General features: G+C 40.1%; 2 protein-coding genes across 3 annotated transcripts in view; one reads left to right on the forward strand and one right to left on the reverse strand.

Annotated features, from left to right (window-relative positions):
• Window positions 1-226: 226 nt before the first annotated feature.
• On the forward strand, window positions 227-8653 carry LOC147305681 (uncharacterized). The gene is made up of 2 exons (XM_086278607.1): window positions 227-3982; window positions 4356-8653. Exon 2 carries the CDS (start codon window positions 7413-7415, stop codon window positions 8379-8381), a length of 969 nt encoding a protein of 322 aa, XP_086134733.1. The 5' UTR covers window positions 227-3982; window positions 4356-7412; the 3' UTR covers window positions 8382-8653.
• A 4190-nt stretch (window positions 8654-12843) lies between these two features.
• The window catches only part of vwa5b1 (von Willebrand factor A domain containing 5B1), a 33164-nt gene continuing 22268 nt past the window's right edge, over window positions 12844-23739 (reverse strand). For both annotated transcript variants that reach the window (XM_086277610.1, XM_086277611.1), the window contains exons 17-22: window positions 23153-23290; window positions 21253-21387; window positions 20606-20677; window positions 20082-20151; window positions 17613-17736; window positions 12844-16829 (exon numbers count right to left, since the gene is read on the reverse strand). In XM_086277610.1, coding sequence (XP_086133736.1) covers window positions 16197-16829; window positions 17613-17736; window positions 20082-20151; window positions 20606-20677; window positions 21253-21387; window positions 23153-23290 — 1172 coding nt within the window. In that variant the 3' untranslated portion in view covers window positions 12844-16196. The remainder of the gene's footprint in view (window positions 16830-17612; window positions 17737-20081; window positions 20152-20605; window positions 20678-21252; window positions 21388-23152; window positions 23291-23739) is intronic.

Genomic DNA, 23739 nt, shown 5'->3' on the forward strand with positions numbered 1-23739 from the left:
AACTAGGAAAGTTTCACTTATCTGTTCCAAACAAAACAAACATGTTGTGGACATAAAGTCAAAGCTTCTGTGAATTCTGTTGATAGTTTTAGTTCATGTATAAGGTTTTTACAGTGTTTTTTAGCCATCTTGCTTACAATTGGCTTGTAAGCGAGATTTTTTGGCTATTAAAATATTAAATTACATCACGGTGTAATTTTGGGCAGCACGGTGGTTAGCACTGTTGCCTCACAGCAAGAAGGTCTGGTTCTCTCTGGGTACTCCGGCTTCCTCCCACAGTCCAAAGACATGCAGTTAGTGGGTAAAGGTTAATTGGAAACTAAATTGCCCATAGGTGTGAACGTGAGTGCGACTGGTTGTCTTTGTCTGTGTGTTAGCCCTGCAACCTCTCCAGAGTGTACCCTTCCTGGGATAGGCTTATCTAATATTAAAATCAGTAAAACTTTATGTATTTCCCCTTGTTTTTATGGGTGCCTGGTAGAAGATAATATAGTACTACTGCCAGAAGGTGGTGATAAGGCACCTACAAGCTGTTTGCAGAGACTTCATTACTGCTGCCTGTTGTTTTTCAGCCTATGAATTTCTGAAACTTCTCCTTCTCCCACAGAAACTGCACTAGATTGAGTGAGACCATATGCTGAACATGGGGGCGCTGCTCTGCATGGGCACAAGTAGTTATTGATAGTGTGTTGGAGGTGCCGCTCTGATTGGTTGTTTTCATTCAGGCATGGTTGATCCTTGCAAATGGTATTCAAGAGGTGTCATATGAGGTGATCTCTGTTGTATTCATACTATTGGAACATAGCAACGGTTTGAGCAAATATGACAAAAAGTAGTATTTATAAATCCAGCATACTGAACCTTTAAACAAACTATGCCTGTGACTCGAAGCGTGTGAGGATATAGTGATAGTAGATGTTACTGTGCAAACTTGAGAAACATGCAAGTCTAAAGACAAGTACAGCTATTAAAACGTTTTCTTGCAGAAACTAAAAATAAACTAGGTCCAGTGCAAACGGCGCCAGATAAAGTGTGGTACAACTTCACACTGTCATTCGAGAGCAGTTTGGGGTAGGGGGGTACTATTCGAAGAAGAGTCGCACAGTTTCCAGTGACAATGAAATATTTTTCTTTGAAAAGCTTTTTTGGACTCCATGGAGAGACAGGAGTAGAAAAAACAGTTTGAGGCTGAGCATTAAGAGCAGTTGGCTGAGCTTTTAGCTCGCTGGGATCTGTCGCACATGCATTGATCTCATGTTTAATACCAGCACCCATTGGTGTAACAGCACATTTATGACAGTAGATGAGGAAAAGCATAGCAGGACACTTTTAAAGTCGTATTGTTTTAGCACTGGTAAGGTCTGGCAGTTCATTCCAGGTTGTGATCTGTGCAGAGGAGGCAGACCAAAGGCTGTAATTCACACTGCAGAGAGGAAGGTGGGTGACGGGGGGGATAATTGTACAACTTTCTGTCCTTGTTCTGAAGACTGGGATCGAGCTTACCCTGTCGTGTTCTTTCTTTGCTTTCCTCTGGATGACTGCTAATAAAGAGGCGTGCAGCGGGTGCTCGGGCTTTAGTGCATTCAGCCACAGTACAGAGAGTGGCAGCTTGAGAACAGTGCAGGGACAACATGTGAAAACATAATAGCCGCCGACCGCTGGAGCTGAAATCAACTTGCTGACTGTTTGCAGCTGAAACCTCGTTAAATACAAAAGGAGCAAAAGCAAAAGGGTTTTTCACTTTTGTTATTAGTCAGCTGTCTATGGGAGGTGGAGATTTCTGCCAGGAGAGGGAGGTATTGGCCTGTGAGGGAAACCAGTGATTCAGATCTTGGAATTAAAGAGCATGAATAGGCATAAAATGTGACTGCTAAAGCTGAATTATAGTTATTTTCTGAATAGTGCAAATCCAGCTGCAGTTTGTAGGATTCTGTTTGCCTCCTTATACCAGATGAATCGTGCCTTTATTCATTTGGCTGTTTCATTTTAGAGCTCCAAAAGGTTTCATCTTGAGGCCAGGTAAAGGTATGAAACTATCATTTCGCTGACAAATGCATGACTTTATTCAATTTTAGTCAGTGAAACTGAAAATCAAAATGTTAGATCAGAAGTCGGAGAAAATGCTTGTGCACGGTTCAATTTCAGACCAGCAGGGATTCATATGTGCCTCCAGAGGAAGCCATCTTACAGCAATTTGAGCACATAAAAATGCCCTTTGTGTTTTCAAATTTATCTGTATTATTCACAGAAAGGGAAAAAATCAAATTTTGTCCTCCCACTTGATGCCATGAAACCTCAAATGTATTATTTAACATTAGATTGGAGCTTTGGCATTATCATTAGATTAGTATTCAGCAGCCAGTCCACAGATATTTATTTTCAAGGATTGAGCCAATGCTGGATGGTCTCTAAAGAAACCTGAGCTAAATGTCAGACATACAGTGTAATTGAGCAGAGAGAGCATTATCCACTCCTTCCTGCTGAATGTACTGATGGCCCCTAAAAGCTCACTTTACCACCCGGCCTGTAACTGGCTTACAAATATTCATGATGCTATTTTTTTTCTTGCAGTGTTACTGTTGACATTTACATGTTTGCAGTGTGTTTCTGCAGGAATGCGATTGTAGGTTTGTCAGTTTTTCTGTCAGTGGACAGCTTTGGTTCACTCCAGATTGGCAGTGCTGTAAGTTTTAGTTTGGACACTCCTGGTGCCCAAAAAGATTTACATGTGGCATTTTTCTATCATGTTACTACGTGGTGAGACTATATTCCACATTTTGACTGATTACAAAAATGAACATCACGGTAAATGTGGTTCATAAGAAATGCTTTGATCTGTGGATGCAGCAGAAGAAGGTAAGAGTATGAGTTTGGTTTTAACAGTAACTGAAATATAAAAAGGGAATAACCAAGTATAGAAAGATTAGTTTTTCTAGTATTAGATATGTCGGACTAGATGCTACCAAGGCTCAAGCCTGCAATGGGAAAATGCTTGAGCACCAGCATTACTGTCAACAGTGATGTTTACATTGTCATGCACTGTGAGGATACTGACCAAGAAAGAAGCCTTCACCTCCACGTTTATACTTCACCTTCTCACTCACTTCCTCTAAACATGCCTTTCCCCTCTCTTTTGTCCTAACCGATATCCTCACTGATCCGGGATGGAAATCTTACCGATGAGCCACCTGTTTGATTTGGCAAAGACTTTACACTCTGCTTTTATCCTGGCTTGCAATTTGAACTAAGAGTACACATTGTAACAATCACTTTTATTTGGCTATAAAAACCCCAAATGTAATGTATAGTAAACAAAGTGCTTAAAAATTATTTGGAAATTCAGCAAGAGATAATAATGTTTGATTTAGACCTTCATTAGACTCATTAGACTTTCAGCTCCTGCTGGGTGATATGGCACACTTGACAGATCCTACCAGTGAATAGCAGTTGACCAGTGTGGTGCTTTCTTTCTACATTCACAGTGATCTACAAATGGTAATATAATTTAAAATGTCATATAACATAATGTCATATAATTAAAGTGTATTTACTGAATGTGGGAAAACATGAACAAAATTGTTGAAATGGTATATTTTTCCGCAGAAAGCACAGGGTGATTATCTCTTTGTTTTCAAAAAGCATTTCTTTAAATGGGGAAACATTTGGAGGCGTGTTCTTTTTAGTGACTACTGATGCGGAACAAAGTGTTGCACAGAAATGGCAGGGAAAACACAGCACAAAAATGCAAATAGGATCAATGAAAAAAAGATGACAGAAAATCAAACACAAGGAATGGAAAGACTGAAAGATCAGAGACTGCAGGCTTTTCTCATTTCTTTAATTTGTGCCTCCTCTTCTCCTCCTTCCTCGTGTCTGTGACCAGAAATCAGTCCCAGTATGCCATTTTGAATGATATCTCAATTCCTAAAATGCATCTGGAGGAGAAAGGACTGTCAAGAGAAGCACTGTTGGCGATGTACAGGTGTAGTCTTTAAAAATACTTTTTTTTAACCTTCACATGATATGAGAGGTATTTTTTTAAAAACCAAGGGGAGAAGGCAATTTGCGCTTTTTAAACACATTGTTTCATTTCTTAAAGACAATCAAATTATGGGTCCTACACTGTTTATCTATGTGATTAGAAAAGATATTATCTTGTCACATTATATGTATATGTGTGTGTGTGTGTGTATATATATATATATATATATATATATATATATATATATATATATATATATATATATATGTATATATATATATATGTATATATATATATATGTATATGTATATTTTAAAAACCTACTGCCTCGACTCATCTCCTTTATCACATCTTCTTCTGTTTGCATCTGTAGAGCAAAGGAACTACAAAAAGAGGAGAGAAACTGAGGATGTGCATTCAGATGGGGTACCGAGGACTACATGGAGTAATATATGACAATAATGTACAGGTGAACTTCATCTAACATCTCTAAACACATGAGGAATTAACCTTCAAAATAAAACAGGAAGTAAGCTCAGAGGAGCCTCAAAATCACAAACGGTCTGTGGAGCACAGAAGATTTAAAAACAGAAATAACTGAAACCAAAGATCACTGCTGGGATGAACATCTGAGCTAAACATCTTAAATGCTGCTCTCGCTTTAATAGATGTCCCACTCTGTAACTCTTTAATGTTGTCATTTCACAAGGAAACTCTAACTGCTAAAGACTGCTGTTCAGTGTGACTTAAAGACAAAAACTTCTGTTATTTCTCTGAACTTTTCAGTTTTAAATCGTCGCTACGAGACTTTTTTTTAACCACACAGACTTTATTTTTAAATGTAGCTTAAAAAAAACAAGCAATGATACCAAAAGATCACATCTGTAAGAACATTATTGTTCATCTAATAGTGGTACATTAACAAACAACCCTTTTCTTTTTTGCTGCAAACATGAAAGCAGCAGCGCTGGTTCAACACCATGGAAACCCATCAGTCGAGTCGTGCAGTGCTTTTAGCATCAGGGGCAGTCGCCGTTCTGACAGTGAGGGAACCATCAAAGACATTCCTTCTATTATTTCCCGCTTAAGAGTTTTGAATGTCAATGCGGCATGAGGACTGTGCAAGAAGCGCACCGTGAGGGCTTCACACAGGCTTATTGATGGAAGTGAAATGATTGCTGCACTCTGAGGTGGGAGGCTACAGCGGGCAGTGGTTTACACATTCCCCTAACTAACCAAAGCTCTCTGGTTTGATCCTTTGAGAAGTCACAAACGCCTTGTGTCAGGAAGGGCATCCAGTGTAAGCATCTGCCTAATCAAATATGTGGAGCTGCCTGCTGGTGTGGCCTCATGTGAAGAAGGGAGCAGCCAAGAGTAGATTTTATAAATGAAATTTGCCATTTAAAAGATCGCGTTTTCCTGCTCAGGCGCCAGCTGGCCCTGATTCAAATAACATGTCTGATATGTTTTTCTCAGACTGTATAAATAATCAGACAAATTACACCCTAGACTTCTGAGTATCACATTTGTACTTCATAAAACTTATCTTATTCTTTATAATAAGTGGAAATGGCATTTTTCTCTGCTAGTGCCTTATTAGAGAGAGGAAACCTTGAATTGCTTTAGAGCTCCTTTTTTTCCTGAGAAGTGTTATTAACTGGGAAGGCAGTGGATTGATTTCTTTTTCTTTTAGGATGCGGTTAGCCTCCAGGCATGGTGACACACAGTTCAGTTCAAGTATTTGAGTGCTACTACGTCAAAAGAATCAAATATTCTCAGTAAATGGCTGGTACATTGCAATAAAAACAAGGTTAATCAAAACCTTCACGGTTTCTGCACCTCAAATGAGAGAGATTTACTAATCATTTCTGCCTGCGATGTTATTCTGATTTCTGTCATTTGTATTATGCTTCCTATTTCTTCCTTTTTTATATCAAGCTGAAACTACAGTACTGGGACTGCTGTATGTTTCACAGGCAGTACTGTATAAGAAGCACAATGCAAAAACACTTTTTTCCAATAAAAGGAAAGTCTTGTATTTATAGTTTTACGTAAATATTCATGCATTTTAGCATTATTAGCTCAATAAACTTGAAGTTATTTAAAGTATAAGTACTTTTCTAGTGAACGGAGGCTTTATATTATGTTTTGTATTGCTCATATTATTACTGACGCACCCAAATTTGGATGTTCCTGGATTCTTGTTGAATTTTAGTTCCTGGCGTGATTTGTGACCCCTTTGTGCTTTACCTTCCACTTCTGCTCCAGTTAACTGGGACTCCACGTCCAGCGAACTGGAAATCTTCAGTCACCACTGTTTCTGATTGATTGGCCACCAGCTGCTTGTCTGTTTGTAATTTTAAGTCCCAAAGGATCTTTTGCTCTCAGCCATTTTTGGTACCATCTCCCATAACAGCTTGGAAATTTCTGATCCATATGTGGAACAAATGTTGCCAAATATGGATTAGAAGTTGCCATTTACTTACCACTATCCCAGACTTTTGGTTGTGACTCGGTGTAGATTGCCCCAACTGCATCTTACATGTGCTGGACAGTCTCTGGGGCACCTTAGCACAGTCTTGGGACCTGTGGTTGGGGTTGATGCCTTCCTCTATGGATCTGCTGAGGGGCTGTTCTTGTGCTGCCATGTTCAGAGCCTCTGTGCTGTTCTTTGTCAGCAACAAACAAATATTTACCATACTGAAACTACAACCCTCAGAAACGGGCTACAAAATGTGTGTTTTTCACCTGTTACGAACTTGTATGTCCATGTGTTTGTTTGTGCAGGTGTTGTGTTTTTCTATGTTAATTTAGCTGTGCCAGGGCCCTGTTCCGATTGGTGCGTGGATATACTGCCCCGGCGTGATTGGATCCAGCTGGAGGACCCGCCCAATAAAAGGAGGCTGGAGTGCTACAGCGGGAGAGGTCCTCGCATTTCTCCTCATCACCCAGCAGTAGTCCTGTGGTAGCCGTTGGCTGCAGTATACGTGCGAAAATTGTGGAAGTGGAGTGGGTAGGGGTGAGCTGCCGTTTATTTTGATCACCCGTTTTCTCCTGTTTTGAGTTGGTTAAGGAGGTCAGACTCTGTCTTTATTTTTGACTTTATTTTGGTGAGGTCAGGGGTGCGGGATTTGTGTAGGTTTGTTTTGTTTATTGTTTTGGCCTTGGCTCACCCTGAAGTGTTGACACTCCCGTTTTGGTTCTCTTTATTCACCTTGTAAATAAATCACTTCACATTTAACGGATTTGTTGCGTGTGACTGCTTGGGTCTTGGGGAGGGAAGCGAGTGCCTCGCTCATGTTATGGCCTGGCCCTAGACGGGTCGTAACATGAATTGGGGGCTCGTCCTCTGCCTTTTTCTGTGGGTTTTTGCGTGTGTTTGGTCTGTTGGCGGTTTTCTTGGGTGTGGGGGTGGTAGGTGTGTGGAATTATGGAGTTTTCTTTGGATGATTTTGTTACTTCGCCTTCGTGGGATAGAATTGTGAAGTGCAGGAAAGCGGATTTGCTTATCATTGCTAGTTGTTATGACGTTCAAGTGTCCTATGGTGCCCGCAAAGCGGTGGTTAGGGACGCTTTGTGTGCAGAGTTGGTGGAGCGAGGCGTTCTTCCTGCCCCGAAGGCAGCTGTAGAGCAGCCTGATGGCGGGGGTGTGAAGGTGGCTCCGGAGGCTGAGCCGGGGCCGGATCCCAAAGGGCCTGTTAACGTGCTACCAGCCGAGGCGGACTCTGATGCAGCCGAGGCGGACTCTGATGCAGCCGAGGCGGACTCTGATGCTGCTGGGGCGAAGCCTGAAGCAGCTGGGTCTGGTACGGCCGGGGAACCCCTGGCGGGGCGGTCTACGGAAGATCTCCGTTTGACCCTCCGTATTAGGGAGGTGGAAGCCCGTGCTAAAGAGCTTGAGGTACAAGCAATGCACCTCCGTGTCAGAGCTTTGGAGCTGGAGCGAAAGCCCTCCACATCTGCCTCTAGTCATCCTAGTACGTCCACCGCGGTCCCGACAGGTTTTGACATCACCAAACACGTTAAACTGGTTCCCCCGTTTCGTGAGGCCGAAGTGGATTCCTATTTTAACGCTTTTGAGCGTATAGCGGCCGCGTTAAGTTGGCCGAAGGAATTTTGGCCGCTGCTGTTACAATGCAAATTGGTTGGCAAAGCCCAGGAGGTGTGTACCAGTTTATCGATTGAAGATAGCCTGGATTATGACGTCATGAAGAAGACTGTGTTGCAGGCATATGAGCTCGTCCCAGAAGCCTACCTGATGAGAAATAACATTTCAGTAGAAAGGTTGCAATTTTTAAGAAAAGGGAACATACAGCTTATTATTTTGGGGGTTCTTTTTCCTGCTAGAGAGATGATCCCATGTACGTTTTTTCTTCATCCTTGTTTAGTGTTTCTCTGACCAAAGTAAAGTTCTCTCCATCCATCCCTTCCCTAAATGTATTAAATAATTAATGACAATCATGGCTAGAGGCTGGCGGTGCAAGGATGTGCATTACTAATGCAAACTGCACCATAGTGAACCACAGACACACTTTGATCAAACAATATAGTGCATCAACTTGATTTTCAAGAGCTTTTTTTAAAAATGTATTTTCATTCAAGGCAACACTTCGACAAGAAGCAGATTTGTTCAACTTGTGAAACTATTAATGTACTTGTAATAAACACTGAAATGATCCGCACCACTTTTTGTTGATCATTTTCATGAAGGGTCGAGGTTACATCAAATCGCTGGGAACGCAGCATTTCTGTCTCTTATTCTGCACACATTCAGACATTGTCCCAGATTTTGATTGAATCTAGTTTTCGAGAGTCAAGACTGCAAGAAAGACATTTTTCTAAAGTCTGGTTTGTATCTAATGGCTGTGAAGAAAAGCAGGGAAGGCTGTCATCATTGCCTAAGTGGAGGCTAACCTGTAACCCATTTTTCCCGACTTTGAAAGGAGAGTTTCGCAGAAAATAGCAGAAACCACCCCAAAGAATGGCAAAAGCAGTTTCAATAAAGACTGAGAATGGACGAAGTGGGTGGGAAAGTTTTTCAGCAGTTATTTTTCAATCATGCGCATAGCAGAATATGACATGAAATGACAGAGTACGTGCCCATCTCGCAAGAAATGTGCTTCCAAAAGAAATGTGCCAATCAGTGCATTCCTGCTGAAATTCAGGGATCACTACCACACAGAATAGCAGCTGGAAAAACATCTGACATCAGTTATTGGGACAAAAAATGGGACATGAAAATATGAGGATTTCAGGGCTATGAAATCAAAATCCACCTTTGTCATTAATATACTGTTCTAGCAGAGGAGTTGAGAAAGTTTCATTCAAAGAAAATATTTGTTCTTCACTTGCAAAGTGATAATTATTGCACCACTTCCAGCAGCCTGAACCATTCATATAAGGCGGGATGGATCCATGCTTTCATGTTTTTACACCAAATTCTTAATGTGCCAGCAGAAATGGAGACTCATTAGAACAAGCATCATTTTTCAATCTTATTTTGTCTGATTTTTGTGAGTGTGAATGTGAGTCAGTGTGAACTGTAACCTCAGTTTACTGCCAGCTGATAGGAATGTCACTCGGTGTGGTCTCCTGCTGCTGCAACCCATCTCCTTTAATGTTCGACATGAGTTACTGTTCCCATATACTTCCTACCACCTCAAAGCAGTCTGGATAATCTCCTCTGACTTCTGACATCAACAAGGCATTTTCACAAATAGAACTACTGCTCATTTTCTTTGACTCATTCTCTGTAAACCCTTGAGATGGTTGTAGTAGATCAGCGGTGTCTGAAATACTTAGACAAGGCAATCTGGCACTAAGAACCATGAAATATTCAGTGTCACTTAAATCCCTTTTTTTCCATTCTGATGCTTGGTTTGAATTTCGGTAGGTCATCTTGACCGTGATAGGCCAATTAGATATTTGCATTAGCAAACAGGTGTACTTAATAAAGTGGCCAATGTGTGTATACATAAACATTTAGTTTCCTCATGTGGTCATCTTAACAATAAATAATCCATTAAATAAATATTAAATAATTTATCAACAGCGCGACTCTACTGTGGCTCAAAGTTTAGTCCTGGATTGACTGTTACATTGAGGTTAATAAACATAAATTACTGAGAAAAAGATAGACACTTACTAACAGTTGCTATGCAATGAAAACGTAGCACAGCAACTGCTAATCACGATCTTAAGTTCTGCACCCCAAAGCTGAGACACTAGTCATTTATTGTGCCCCACGACCTGCCTCTAGGCCAGCAGTCAGCCCAACACTGCAATTACTTATGTTTGCTCTGTATGCTATTTATGTCCAGTTTAAACTGCTGTGATATAGTGGCCTGGATTAAATCAGACATAAGCCTCCTTTCTAAAGCCAGACGAGTTTAAGTAGCTGGAATGTAACAGAATAATTGTCACTGAAGATGTTGAGTAAATGGACCTGCGGGGAAAAAACATGAAGATGGATGTGCATGTCGAGCTAAATGAGCACTTTGATGCTTTCCAGCCTGAATCTAAATGAATCTTTGGCTCCCATCAGCGTTATGTTTGTAAAACCCACCACTGTTCTCACTGATCATGTCATGCTACATTCTAATCTATATATAGGACTGTAAATGAAATAACAGAAGATTAGTTCAAACAACACATTTTCACATGCATTATAGTCAGTAGCTTAGCAACAGGACCAACACACAGGACACAGTCCAAACTTTTCTAAGGTGATTTTAATGTGTGTGCGTGTCTGTTGTTGGAATCAAGGCGTGCTGCGTAATATCACAACACACCTGAGAAAATATCGTGATCTAAATACGGGTTTTTGTGTGCATGCTCTTCAAAGCACTCCACAATGTCAGGAACTCTTTGAGTCTTGTTTGATCTCTCAAACAGGGGTGAAGACGGTTATTAGCGCAGCAGTAATGAGCTTTCATTTTTCTTACCCGGTGCTCCGTTCGCTGGCCCTCTCTTCCCCCATTTCTCGTTCATGCGCCCTCTGCCTCTCACGCCAGGCTTGTTTTACCTTGTAATAGTGTGGATGGTGTAAATGGTGCCTTGTCATCCTAATTACTATCACCCTCTTTGATTTCAAGGACCCACATTATGGCTGCTTTTTGTTGTTAATGAGACTTGTACTGTGTCACTCGGGGGAAGGAATACAACCAGTGTAGCTCAGGTCACCTTGACTTCAGTTCAGTGATGGGAAAATGTTGTGAAGCCCAAAGAGTTTTTAATAGACTGCTCTCCAAACGTAAGTTTACAGAGTGCATTTATAGTCAAAGCAAGAGCAAAATTTCATTTTCCAGTTGCTGTGAATGTATCATTACTCATACAAACGTTAGCCCCTAGCAACCAGCAGGATGAGTGCAACTATCAGCTGGAACCAAGTTATAGAAGCATGTTGTCCAAACTTACCATGAAGTCCAACAACTTTGCTCCCTTTCTCCAAACGTTCTCATTTTTCTCCTGTCAAGTGTGCATAAAAAGCCTTTTTTGTAATTTGAAGGGATGAAGCAGCATTGTTTCTACACATAACAAGCAATTTAGCAAACAACCAATTAAATAAATTGTATCTTTGTTACTAGCAGCCTGCACATAATTTGTCCAAATTTCTTTAGCTGAATATACAAAAAAGTGTCAAAAATAACACATTTTGACAGGCATCAAATAGGATGTTTGCAACAAGAGAGCTATCAGGTGGAAATACAGCAAAGACCTGACACGGGACCTGAGAAATGCATCTGGTCTTTCTGTTGATCCATCCATCATGCATTTCATCCAGTGGTGTTGGAGACCTTGTCAAAACTGATGAACACATAAAAGTACCATCATGGACCATCATTCTAAATAAGTGACCTCTAATAGTGCATGACCAGAAAGGTTTCTAGCTTCTAGGTTTGTTTCCATTCACAAAATCTAATCAGGTGTAGCATCCTGGTCATATGTATAAGGTGTAAAACCTTGTGTTTTAGTTGTAGGGTCGTAGGTGGTATTTTTGCCCTGTGTTGTTGCCTGTGTAGACCATTGATTTTTTTTTTTTAAGGATTTTTGTGTCTTGTCTCCAAATCTTTTTGTGACGGTAATATTTCTGGGAGCTTCCTTCTGATTTTCCTTTTGAAGAGCACCTCTGTGGGGCTCTTACTTGTGGCTGGGTGATCATTATACTGATAGGTTTAGAGGTACATACAGAGTTACTTTTTTCCCAGTTTAATTCTTCACATTGTGCAACACGTATCCTTTTTCGCTAATAAAATCTCTCCATTTCACAGCTGGTTTATGGCCACCGTGGTGTCATGTTTCCAAGTAATTTTCTGATGTACTGAAATAAACAGCAGGCCACAGTCAGACAGGGCTGTGAGACCAATGTGACTGAAGATGTTCTGTAGAGCTTTATTGTGGTACTTGACTACAGGTTACATTTTTATAATATTGGCAATAATCGTATGTCTATTAATATAGAATTTCCTGCAGGTAGGAAGCCCAGGAAATCAGTGGCTTCCCTCAGCTCATCGAGTGCTCTCTGTGGTGTACTTACATGATATGATTTGATTTGATGACATTTCTCTAAAGCCATTACTGGCCAATATATCAACATAAAAATTGTTCATGTTTGTTTGCCCCACAGCACTTACTGTCCAGTCACCATAAAGTATATGCAAAATGGACATCTCCACTGGTAATTGACATTTGTGCTTCCTTCATTTTGGAGGAAGATTAGTGAGACAAACCAATGGGTAAACCTGGAATTATCAGCATAGCAGGAGATCCTTAAAAAGACAAGGGTCACAGTATTAGTCCATGAGGTCTGCCTTCATGGTAGCAGAGGAACAATAATGACTTGAGCCCCAGCTCTTTGGTTGTAGACTTACTTTATTACATGCACCTTCAGAGCTGGTCAGAGCATTCACAATTATAAAGACACAGCAAAAGCTTTCAGCAGCCTCAAACAGTTAACAATCATTTATAAAGGCACGAACAGCAAGTTGAAAGATACTGCACCATACACCTGACTCGGTACATAAAAAATACTTATTTCAATTACAGCTGCACTAAATACTGCAATTACAGGACAAAAATATTACTATATGACATCTACATTGTATTTCTCAGTTCAGAGAGGGAAATACTGCACTACTGCCTCCAATGTGGCAATTGAATCATCAAACACCATAACATAAACACCTGTGCTCATGCAGACGGACGTATGCAACTCAGCCTGAGTGGAAAAAGGAATACCTGAGTAAAGCAACACTGCAACGAGGGGGAAAAAATAGAAAATTAATACTGAAACATGCTCAAATGGACTGAAAAGGAAGAATAAAAAAGGCAGAAAGAAGGGTATCGACTGTGTATATATTTTTAAATGAACCAATTGTTACTGCAATGAACAGGTTTTACATTTTCAGCTGATTTAAACCTTGTTTAGGCACTTGAGGTAAAGAAGCTTTGACAGTGATAATTAGCAGGGGCCATTCATCTTTGATTTCAGGAGCAGGACTTTTGGTCACTGTACATATTATTGGGGAGTAGGCAGCACCAGCTGTTTGCAAATCCAAGGTCCAACATAAGTGATAATTAAATTATAGATCATTACAAGTGGGTTTAACCGTTTTTGATTTTGCTTTATAATGTGCAAATAAATAGTTTCCAATAAAAAAATATTTAAGTCAACTAAATCCTGAAAACTCATTAAGGATTGCATCGTGCACACATAACATGCCTCGCTCTCCCATCATATACCAAACACATACTCCCAAATTGGCAGCCCATTTAAGATGCAGAACTTACCATCTAACCCTGCATTGATGTCTACTGGTTTCAACTCTACAACACCCCAGCATCCACCTGTAGTCCACAGTGGGATCTCTCCAGAATTTGTATTATAGTTTTGGGAGTGATTTCATATTAAAACAGTGTTTTCAAATGTGAGTTGTTCTTTGAAATAAAAAATCTGTATTCAAATAACATAACTTATAAAGTAAAGCTCTTTCTGGGGAAAGAAAAGTATTGAATTTAATTGTGCATATATATAGATATGTTTATATGTGATTATGATGTCAGCAGGATGTGCAACTAATTTCTAGTAATTTGGCTGTTTCTATCTGTCTGTCTCTCTTTTTATGGTCCGAGTTTTTCAGTTTGCAACTGTGCAAGACCCAATAATGAAAATTAAGAGCTATAACACTGAGATAAAGATGACGGCTATGTTTACAGACAGGTGTGCTCCAGCCAGTATCACAGAATAACTTTTAGCTTCCTTTATTGCCTGTTATACCATACTACTAGCAATTACTATTGTATTTCCTACATCTTTATGTAGTGCATAAAAACACAACATGGACAAAATAACTGGGCCAACTACACATTACGGCTGATTTAGACTGATTTAGACTTTTGCAGTGAATCCTTGTAGAGCCCAACGTCCACATTCGTGGTTGTATGCACATGCCTCCATTGATTCATTCAAAAACCACAGCAAGGTCACCAGAAACTCAGGGGAGGATTCCCTGAACGGACCAATTACAACAGGGGAGGGCTACATCAACGGGGCGTGTAGTTACATTTCCAGGGAGCAGCATGTCAGGTTATGGCAAAGGTTACAGCGTAGGTTTACAGAACAGCTCGCAGTTATGATGCATGTACAGCACTGATTTATTAATGCAGAAATACAAATCCCCTCCTACAGGAGCTCCTTGGTCATTGAATCCATGCCTTGAAGCTCTCAGCACACAGGGTTTGTGCTGATGCCAGTGGAGGTTTGGATCTCTACAGGTATTAAGTCAGCACCGTGTTTGCCACTTTATGCACTATGCACTTCAGCACTCAGCCATCCCACTCTGCATCTTTACATGGTCTGCCACTTTGTATGAGCTGCTGTGGCTCTTAATCACATCCACTTTGCAATAATACCACTTACAGCTGATTCGGAATCAGCAAGAAGGGAAGAAATTTCACAAACTGACTTATTGCAGATATGACATCCTGTTACAGTACCATGCTTGAATTCAGTGGGTTCTTTAGAATGAGCCATTTTAAAAGGCACCTGAATTCAAAGTTTAAGAGGCATGGCCCAATGCTTTTGTCTATATAATGCTTTTGATATATTTTAAGTCAAGTGTGGTCCTTAGTGCTAAAAGCCTAATTATTTCTGTAGGTTTCGTGCTATTTTTTGAGAAGCTTCATTTAGAAAAACCTCTTAAAGCGTAATCACTTTTTTATTCTAGCAGATTAATAACAATGCTTATGTCAGCTTACAGCAGTTAAACCTGGTAAATTACAGGGAAGATCTCTGTGTGAATTAGAGTTAAATTAGTGTAAATTTCCTTATTACTTAGCAAACCTTCAGCTTATGAGGATAATTCTGAACCTGCAAACCGCTGGTGCATCCAGCTCCACATCTGTGTTTTTGTTTTTAAGTAAAAGAAATAATAAATCTTATACTCTAAAACAGTTATAATCAGGTACGGGAAAATAAAAACTGTATGAAATATAGACAGTAAATCACATGCTAGAGAGATACACACATTTCCCCACATATACCACATATTTTTTTTTCAAACAAATTGTTAACCTATGTCATATTTTCTCTAGCTTTTTGCATATTTTTCTTTCTCTGCTACAATTAAACTGCAAAAATGGCAAATAGTACTAACAATGTAATGGCACCGAGCATTAGAAAAGAGTGCCAGTACTGAGGGCAAGTAACCAGATTATTATTTTCAACATTTGTTTCCCCTCAGCACAATCCAAACAATTCAGAAAAGGTTGTACTGTTGTAAAAATGGCGTGTACTAATTAGTGGAACAGTTGATCTTACCATAGTTTTGCAGCATTCTCCTTGTTACATCAATGTGATGACAGTAATAGCTTTTCTCAGATGATGATGGTTGATGGCATGCTACAAATTTAACACTGGCATTCTTCTCTTTCAAACTCAAATCAGTGGCATAACTCGGATAGTTCCATTGCTAATAGTGATCCAGATACAGCATATGGCACCAGCGAGGTAACAGCTTGCACACACTGTAGTTCCTCTGAAGAGCCTGTGATATGTTTGGAGGAACAGCACACAAACAGAAGAAAACACACATTGTTCACAACTGCAACGCAAAATCAGACTCCAGAGGACAAACTGCTGATCAGAGAATAGCATGGCCTCAGTTAGCATAGTATCGTTAGGGTTTGAGTACTTGCAGTCTTGGACTGACAGGCCTCAGACGCTGTTAGGGTTGTAACAGAGCATGTTCAGTTGCAGGTTTTCATCCCAGTGTCTGAGGATGATGAAGAGCTGATTGGCAGCAGCCTTCACTGATGCTAAATCTCGGCCCTCTGGGATGTCCTGCTCACTCAGCCACATGCTGGCCTTGGCGGCTACCAGTTCCCATTCTATAAAATAGTTGGCAGAGCTATGCTCCAGCCAGGCAAGGGCCACCGCTGTAGCCCACACCATGCTTTCTACAGGCGATGGTGTTTCCAAGCCCCCTGACCCAGAGCTCTGTGCACTATCCACCCGGGAGAGTGTGGAGAGCGGGGGATTGGCAGCGGCAGATGGGCTGGCTAACGAGGAGGGACCAGCATCCGTCCAGGTGCTCCTGGACAGATGAGACAGGCTGTGAATGCCTGCGGTGTGATCTGCAGGCTGCTGATATGTTTCTTGCTCAAACGGTGATCTGCATCCGTCATCAGCACTCTCAGCGCGGCGGCTGCTGGAGTGAGACAAGTGGCCCAGGCTGGTGCGGTGACTGGTGAAGGGGGACGTCCACTTTAGCTTGTCCATGGGCACATTAATGGCATCGCACAGAGCTGCGTCCAGGGGAAATGCACCACAAGCCAACTGCAACAACACCTGTACAGAAAATTATTTAATTTGTTTAGTTACTGCAGTCTTTAATCCTTCAGCAGTGAAGCAGAGGGCAGCATGTATTTGGAGAGCATCTAAAATCAGTTTCAGTTGGCAGACTGTGTGTTTGTCTTTATGCGTATCAATAGAAAATAAGGACTAAGGGAGCAAGTCCACAGCTGATTCATATTCATGCTGTTCTTCTGCAATGTGGGGTTTTTTCTGCTCCAATCAACAGCTTGTTGTGAGATGCTCTGACCAAGGATACCTCGCTGTTACAAGAAGAGGAAATCATTTCATGGTCAGCTATTCTACATATCTTTTATTCTACAGCTATTCATTTCTGACACATACTTTATTCCACTGAATCTGGGAAGTGCCAAACAATATACGGACAATGTGCCATGTGCTGAACAATTAGAGCTCCCTTTAAGGTCTTGGTTAGTGGAAGTGAGGGTCATGGTCTTATAATATTAAATGCTCATATTATAAGCACCCTATTAATCCATCAATCATACCCATTTCTTTTGCAACACAGAAAGAAATTTCATTTAAGTCTCTTTTATTCTGAGTGTATATAATGTCAGACTACAGACACGCTACATTTAAATCTACAATACAGCATGCTTACATGCTGTGCACCTTACGCCTCAGGGCTCTTCAAAGCAGCATAAACGAGCGAACTCATTGTTCGCTCTGTCTAAACAGCCTCTGACAGATTCACAGTCTCTGTCAGCTCGAGTTAGTGTACGTTAAAAAAACATTCACATGTAAAGATCTGCAGCCCACCAGAGGAATGTAGTCTTTGTTCTCGTTGTCGCTCTCTCCAATTGAATCACCAGACTTGCTGTGAGATCGACACATGAATCCTTTGGCAGCTCGAGTTAGCAGACGAGTCCTGCTGAGGGCCAGCCTTAAAGAGGAGAGGGGGGTGCAGAAGTAAATTACAGTGTAAAGTATGTGAAACACAAACCACCATTAGGTGTAATCCACTGATTGTGAAGGAAAAGAATGGTAATGAGGTTTTTTTAGCCTCTGGGCATCTCCATTTCTAGGGATGGAAAATGTCTTCGTCTATGCAGAAATATCTCCAATGACTGTTTATTGGATTGATATGAAACTGCACAGACCACATACATTTTAAGGGGAACTACCCTCAAGGTATAAAAAGTCAAATCAGTGAAGAATTGCCTTATATCTGCATTCCTTTATATGACCATTAGGGGGCAACTCCTGAAGTAGTACAACTGTATAGAAATCTATGAGAAAATAACAACACGGCTCACTTTTTTATGAGCTCTGTAAACACTGTCCTCGTGAGTTTATGGTCTCAATCACTAGTTTAAAGTCTTGGTGAAAGTGTTTCTGTAATTTCTAATTTTCTCTCTGTACTCCATCATTGTGGATTTGAAATCAAACGCTGCACACTCTCACCTTTGGGTTTTACAAAGGTTTTGTAAACCACTATTTACAAATTACATTTTTGATGCATAAAGGCTCAAAAATAATTAGGCAAACTAACATCATTTAAGGTTTTAATACTTGGAAAAAATAGCACAGCAATATACCTTGTTCCAATTTAGCCTAATGCTGTATAAGTGATCAGACAGCGCTTCACAGTGCAAGTGGAAAGTGACCCAAAACCTACTGCAAAAGCAATCAAGGAGCTTCTCTAAGCAGAGAAATTGTATATCCACCTGTTTGCACTCAAAGACACCATCTCTTATTAAACTATTAGTTATTAAATACAAAACCAAAGGCAAAGAGACCCATTTTCATGGTCTTAGACATTATGCAGTCTACTGATTGCAAATTATTTTCATTCAAGTATTACAAACAATTCTTATATTTAAAATTATATTAGTTTGTCCAGTTACTTTTGAGTCTATGTGACTGTAATTTATAAATCGTTCATGCAATACTTTTGTTAAACCCTTGAAATAAGCTTAAAGTTCAAGCACTTCTTCATTAAATTTCCACTGTGGGGACGTAGAGATGCAAGATTACACAAAATGTCCAAATATTTATGTAACAAACTGTATAACATTTATATTGTATTTTATAAAAACACATATAACCCACTGTACCCATGTGAGGTCAAAAAAGAGACAAAAATGCAGGGTATGCCTTAGGGCACGGCTACCTTATGATTTCAGAGTTATTTCATTTGAGAATGCAGTATATCATGTTCACCCATCAGCTTCAACATTTGATCTAACTACAGTAATATGGGTGAGACCAACATGCTCAGCTTAGATTCTGTGAGTGATGTAGCAGTGGCTTTATCTGACTTATATACATAATCTCAAATTATTTTCTTTGCAAAATGTCTCAACATTTACATGATTTTGTCTCTTATCGGCGCACAGATCCTTTTGTACTTTTGATTTTTCTTCACTAGTAATGAATAATGTTAACCTGCAAGCGACTGCAGACAAAAATTTGCCCGTATGGCTAAATCTGTTATATTTAGATGTTGAACTTGACTGCTCGTTTTAACAAATCTCCATTGTCCATTAAGTATGGTTGTATCTAAGTAACTTTCTCTTTTAACCTGTTATTTAACACCAAAATCAGGTCACAATTTGAGTTGATTCAGAAAATACTTTCTACACATCATTCAGCACATATGTTCTACCTGCAAGAGTGGTATACTCTCCCAGAAGTAACCCCCTTATGCAAACCTCCAAATCTTTCCTCCTCCAGCCAAACACATTTTTCTTAAAAATTTTTCTAACTAACATGATTGGCCACTTGTGATGAGGTGAGCAAAAGTCAGACTTCACTCAGCTATTTCAATCAGTCAATTTTCATCCAGTGCTATGGAGATTTTCCATTAGAGACCAGCTGAAAATATTGTATATTTTTTACAGTTATGCCATCTGGCCTCTTTCTTTCATTCATTTGAACAGTGTTTCACTCTGCGCAGGCATCAGCACATTGTATAACCTAGGTGTCTCAGCTCTAAACACATCCTGGCAGAGCTGCAAGCATGGCTGTGGACTCTTTGTGTTGAGGAGAAGAAATTGTAACTCAGTTCAGGGTCACAGCTAATGATACCCTGCATTCAACTGATACATTAACCTCAATACAGCTTACGCTAAAAGCCAAAATCAGCTGACAGGAATGGATAAAGATGATGTTAAGAATATTTTCTGCCCTGTGAAGTAGTCGAATTGTAATACCCATTTAGTTCCTAATGTAGTGGTAGCACAGCCTCAGCACATTAATTCAGCCAGCAAGCCTCCAATCACCCACCTGGCAGAAAAAAGGCTTTCCACCGATTTCTGTGATTGGTCGGAGGTCACAGAGGGACTCCTCTGGGAGACTTGGAGACAGCAAGACACAAAGAGAGGCAGAGTTAGCCAAGGGAAAAGAGAGAAGTGAGGGAGTGCATTTTTTTCACCTTATTTAGTTTTCCCTCCTAAGTGTGAAATAATAAATGCCTGAAAAACACCCACTGATATATAAGTGACAGCAGAAGACATAGCTGCCTCTCCTCTCCAGGTGAAACTCTTCTTGTTTGTTTCTTTATTTTTTTCCAAAAAAGATCCAGACGGCATTTGTCAATACAAGCCACCAAATTCTGTCGACTTCTGTCGTCACTGACAAGCACAGGGACTAAAAATGTCAATAATCTCATGTTTCTCATTTGGACCAGTGCGGCCGCGCCGCAGAGAAAACGACAACAAAGTGCCAGACAGTGCATGTCAAAGGTCTTCGTGGAGGGAAAATTGAGGGGGCACAGCAAACTCACTGACCGTTTGATGTGTAACACTTACCCTCCGCAAAGCTACACTTCTCCCAGCCGGCGGAGGAGGGGGTGCTGCACGGAGAGACGCCGTCTTCTCCACCTGAGACGATGATGAAAAAGATTTTAACTGTCAGCTGTGCTCAGTTTTATTTCTTATCATTCCAAACCTAAGAGGTCATTCTTTTGTGGAAAAAGGGTGGTATCTGTCTAATAATGCTGATGCAACTCATCTGTATCTGTGCACGTTCTTTTTTTAACCGGCAGTGCCTAGCAGATGTTCGAGTGGCGTGCTCGTCTTAGCTCCCGCTGTTGCTATGCCACCACTGAAAAATCAGTTTAAAATGTTGTGACCCTTTGCTGAAGCTGGATTATTTTTAATGTAAAGTAGCACTCGGCTTTTCGAGCTCAACATCTCACAGCTCCCAGAGCTGGTGAAGCAAGATCGAAACCTTTCCCTTGTTGAATGAACCAAGATTTCAGTTAATAAATATGATTCTTATTCTTTCCTCATTGAATAATGCTCCTGTAACTGCTTCCTTTGATCATATACTCCATGCTTGCATCAGAATAAAAGACCTCTTCGTGTCTCATTTCTTTCTACTGGCTATTGATCCAGAAATGAAAGCGCCTTCCCTAGGACTGAAATGTGAGCCAAGAATAAAAAATGCAGCCTACTGTTGTGCAGCAGGACATCTTCGACTTCCTCCGACATGCCGCCAGACTGAGAGCGGCCAAGCCCGATGGAGTAACCTCTGTTCTTTCTGCTCCCTGAGCGAGAGCTGGGGTGTGAGTTCCTCTTCAGACCATCACCTGAAAACAAATTTTTGATCGTGAGACATTTTTTAAGCCTGCTGTGGGCATCTGATGTGTAATTCAGACAGAAAGAAATCTGCACTTTATTATAAACATGGGATAATTTAAGCTGCATAGACACATTTTAACCTTTAAGTAACCAGAAGAGGGACTTAAACTCTAGACATGAAATTTAATCATGAAAATGTTCTCTACCATTATTTTTTTAAACCTGCTTCACAGATTTTGGGGAGGTTTTTTGGACATGCTGGTAATGTGGTGTGGCAACAATATGTTTTTCAACATTATAGGCTTTGATTTTACTGTAATTTTCAACTTTGAATTATTACATTGCGATGTCTTGCAGTCAGTCATGGCTAACAAAATCCATTGTTGCAGAATTCTTGGGGGTTTCTATCCTGTATTTATAGAGTATAAATGATCCCTTTCTGCATAAACATGAATGAAAATAGTAAATTATAAATTACATTAGTGCATTTTACAGGAAAAGGAAAGGAACCAGTATCAGTATAATAGATGCATGCAGATATTTTAAGAAAAAAAGTATATATAATTAGGTAAGAAGTTTAAAATAATATGGTGTACATTGCCCCACTCACTCATGGTGGTTTTGTTTAATAAGAGTAAAATTTACCATGTTCAACTGGAGGAAGTAGTGATTGTTTTTATTATTTGAATTATTTTAGTAGATTGCTGCCCACAAAATCTTTTGCCACAAATTTACTCACTCTCTTTTCCATCACTCTGGTTGTGCAAGCAGCCCCTTTTACATGCCATCCTATGTTTACTAAAGATATCTGTTACTCCCATTGGTAGAGGCTTGACTGGTTGAGGCTACCTGGTTATTTTGTATCCACCCACTTTAAATCACAAGTTTGTCTTGTTTGTTTGTCTGTTTCTGCTACATGCCACTTACTTTAATTTATAGTTAATGATCTCTATTTGCCAAATCGCTTCTGGGCTCTTGGTAGCCTATCATGCTGAATTCCAGCTCTGGACTCTCCTGGAGCAGCTTTGCATAATTCACACTTCAAGTTAATCCCAGTTAACCCAATAGTGAGCTTTACTGCAGCTCTCCAGGTCACTGACTGTCTGAAACATGTCGTGTTAGCACGTCTTCCTTTAAAAGGCAAAGATTCCTTTAAGACAGGTTTCTTCTGACTGACTGCTTTTCACAAGCGAAAGGTTCAAACAAGGGGCAACCACAGGAGCTGAAAAAAATGAAGCCACCATAGACGTGCTAAAAACTAAAGTACCTCAGGTGTCACTTAAAGCTGGCTCCAAGACTTACATGTTAAACTGTTATTCTGAGTATATTTACAGCATGTTTTTGGTCTCTGTGGATTGTACAGGCGTCTGGCTCCAAAAGAAATATGATAGTAGCCAAAATACTAATGCTTAATCCTCAAAATGTGGATACTGAAACCAGTGTGTGATGTTAATGCGGCTATGTCAATGAGCTGTGCCTGAAATACCCATATCAAGGCTAGATACTCTTTCAGACTGATGTTTTAGAAAAAATGACTATAAATGCCATAGGAAGTTTCCTTTTTTTCATCTCATGCTTCATATTTGACAGCGAGATGTTAGAATGACATTGATATTTTCTTCTAAATGCTCTGCAAAAGAAAAGAAAAGGCATTTCTAAAAATATCACACTTTAGATTGCTGTGTCAGGCACAGCAGCAGTCTTCTAAAAAAATAAGCAGCTGATTGAACATTTTTTAAGGGAACCTTGTCACACCTAATTTGTGTTACTTACCAGGGTTTAAGTATTCAATACATGTCTGCAAATACTCATTTGTGTCCAGGTCAATGGGAACAAACGCTGTGTATTTGCTCAGTATATTGCAGGCTTTGCTGGTGTGAATACCGTATAACTGGTACTTCCTGCCAGACCCTGTGAAACACAATGAGCATTATATATAATACTATATAACATCAAATAAAATCATTCCAAACATTAGTAAATTATAAATGACATATACTTATTTACTTTCGGGTAAGGAAGTAAATCAGAAAATTTACACTGCTTTGGAAAGAGGAAGAAACAGCTCACTTGGCTCCATGCAAAGGGAAAAAAATCCCATAACAGGATCTCTAAAGGACCTCATACCACCTAACACTGTATCTAATGGATAGACACGACAGTGATGTTAGTCCTCTCTAAAAGCTTTTGGTGAGAAAGTGAGAAAGACAAAATGTCAAACTATTCGTGAAAAGTTTTATATCTAAAATGCCAAAACCAGACGACAGACAGCCAAATATCAAATCTGAATTAGCAGGAGGCCTACTGCTGCAAAGTCTTTTAATCTTAAAATTTACCCCCGTCTCCTTCTAAACACTGGA

This window comes from Aulonocara sp. 'chitande type north' Nkhata Bay, linkage group LG20 (assembly GCF_057382095.1).
Source record: "Aulonocara sp. 'chitande type north' Nkhata Bay isolate Kocher_YH1m ecotype deep benthic linkage group LG20, A_spYH_male_GT1.1, whole genome shotgun sequence".
Taxonomy (NCBI): domain Eukaryota; kingdom Metazoa; phylum Chordata; class Actinopteri; order Cichliformes; family Cichlidae; genus Aulonocara; species Aulonocara sp. 'chitande type north' Nkhata Bay.

Excerpts from the sequence above, each read along its gene's own strand:
- LOC147305681 (XM_086278607.1), top strand. The coding sequence starts at position 7,413 with ATGGAGTTTTCTTTGGATGATTTTGTTACTTCGCCTTCGTGGGATAGA.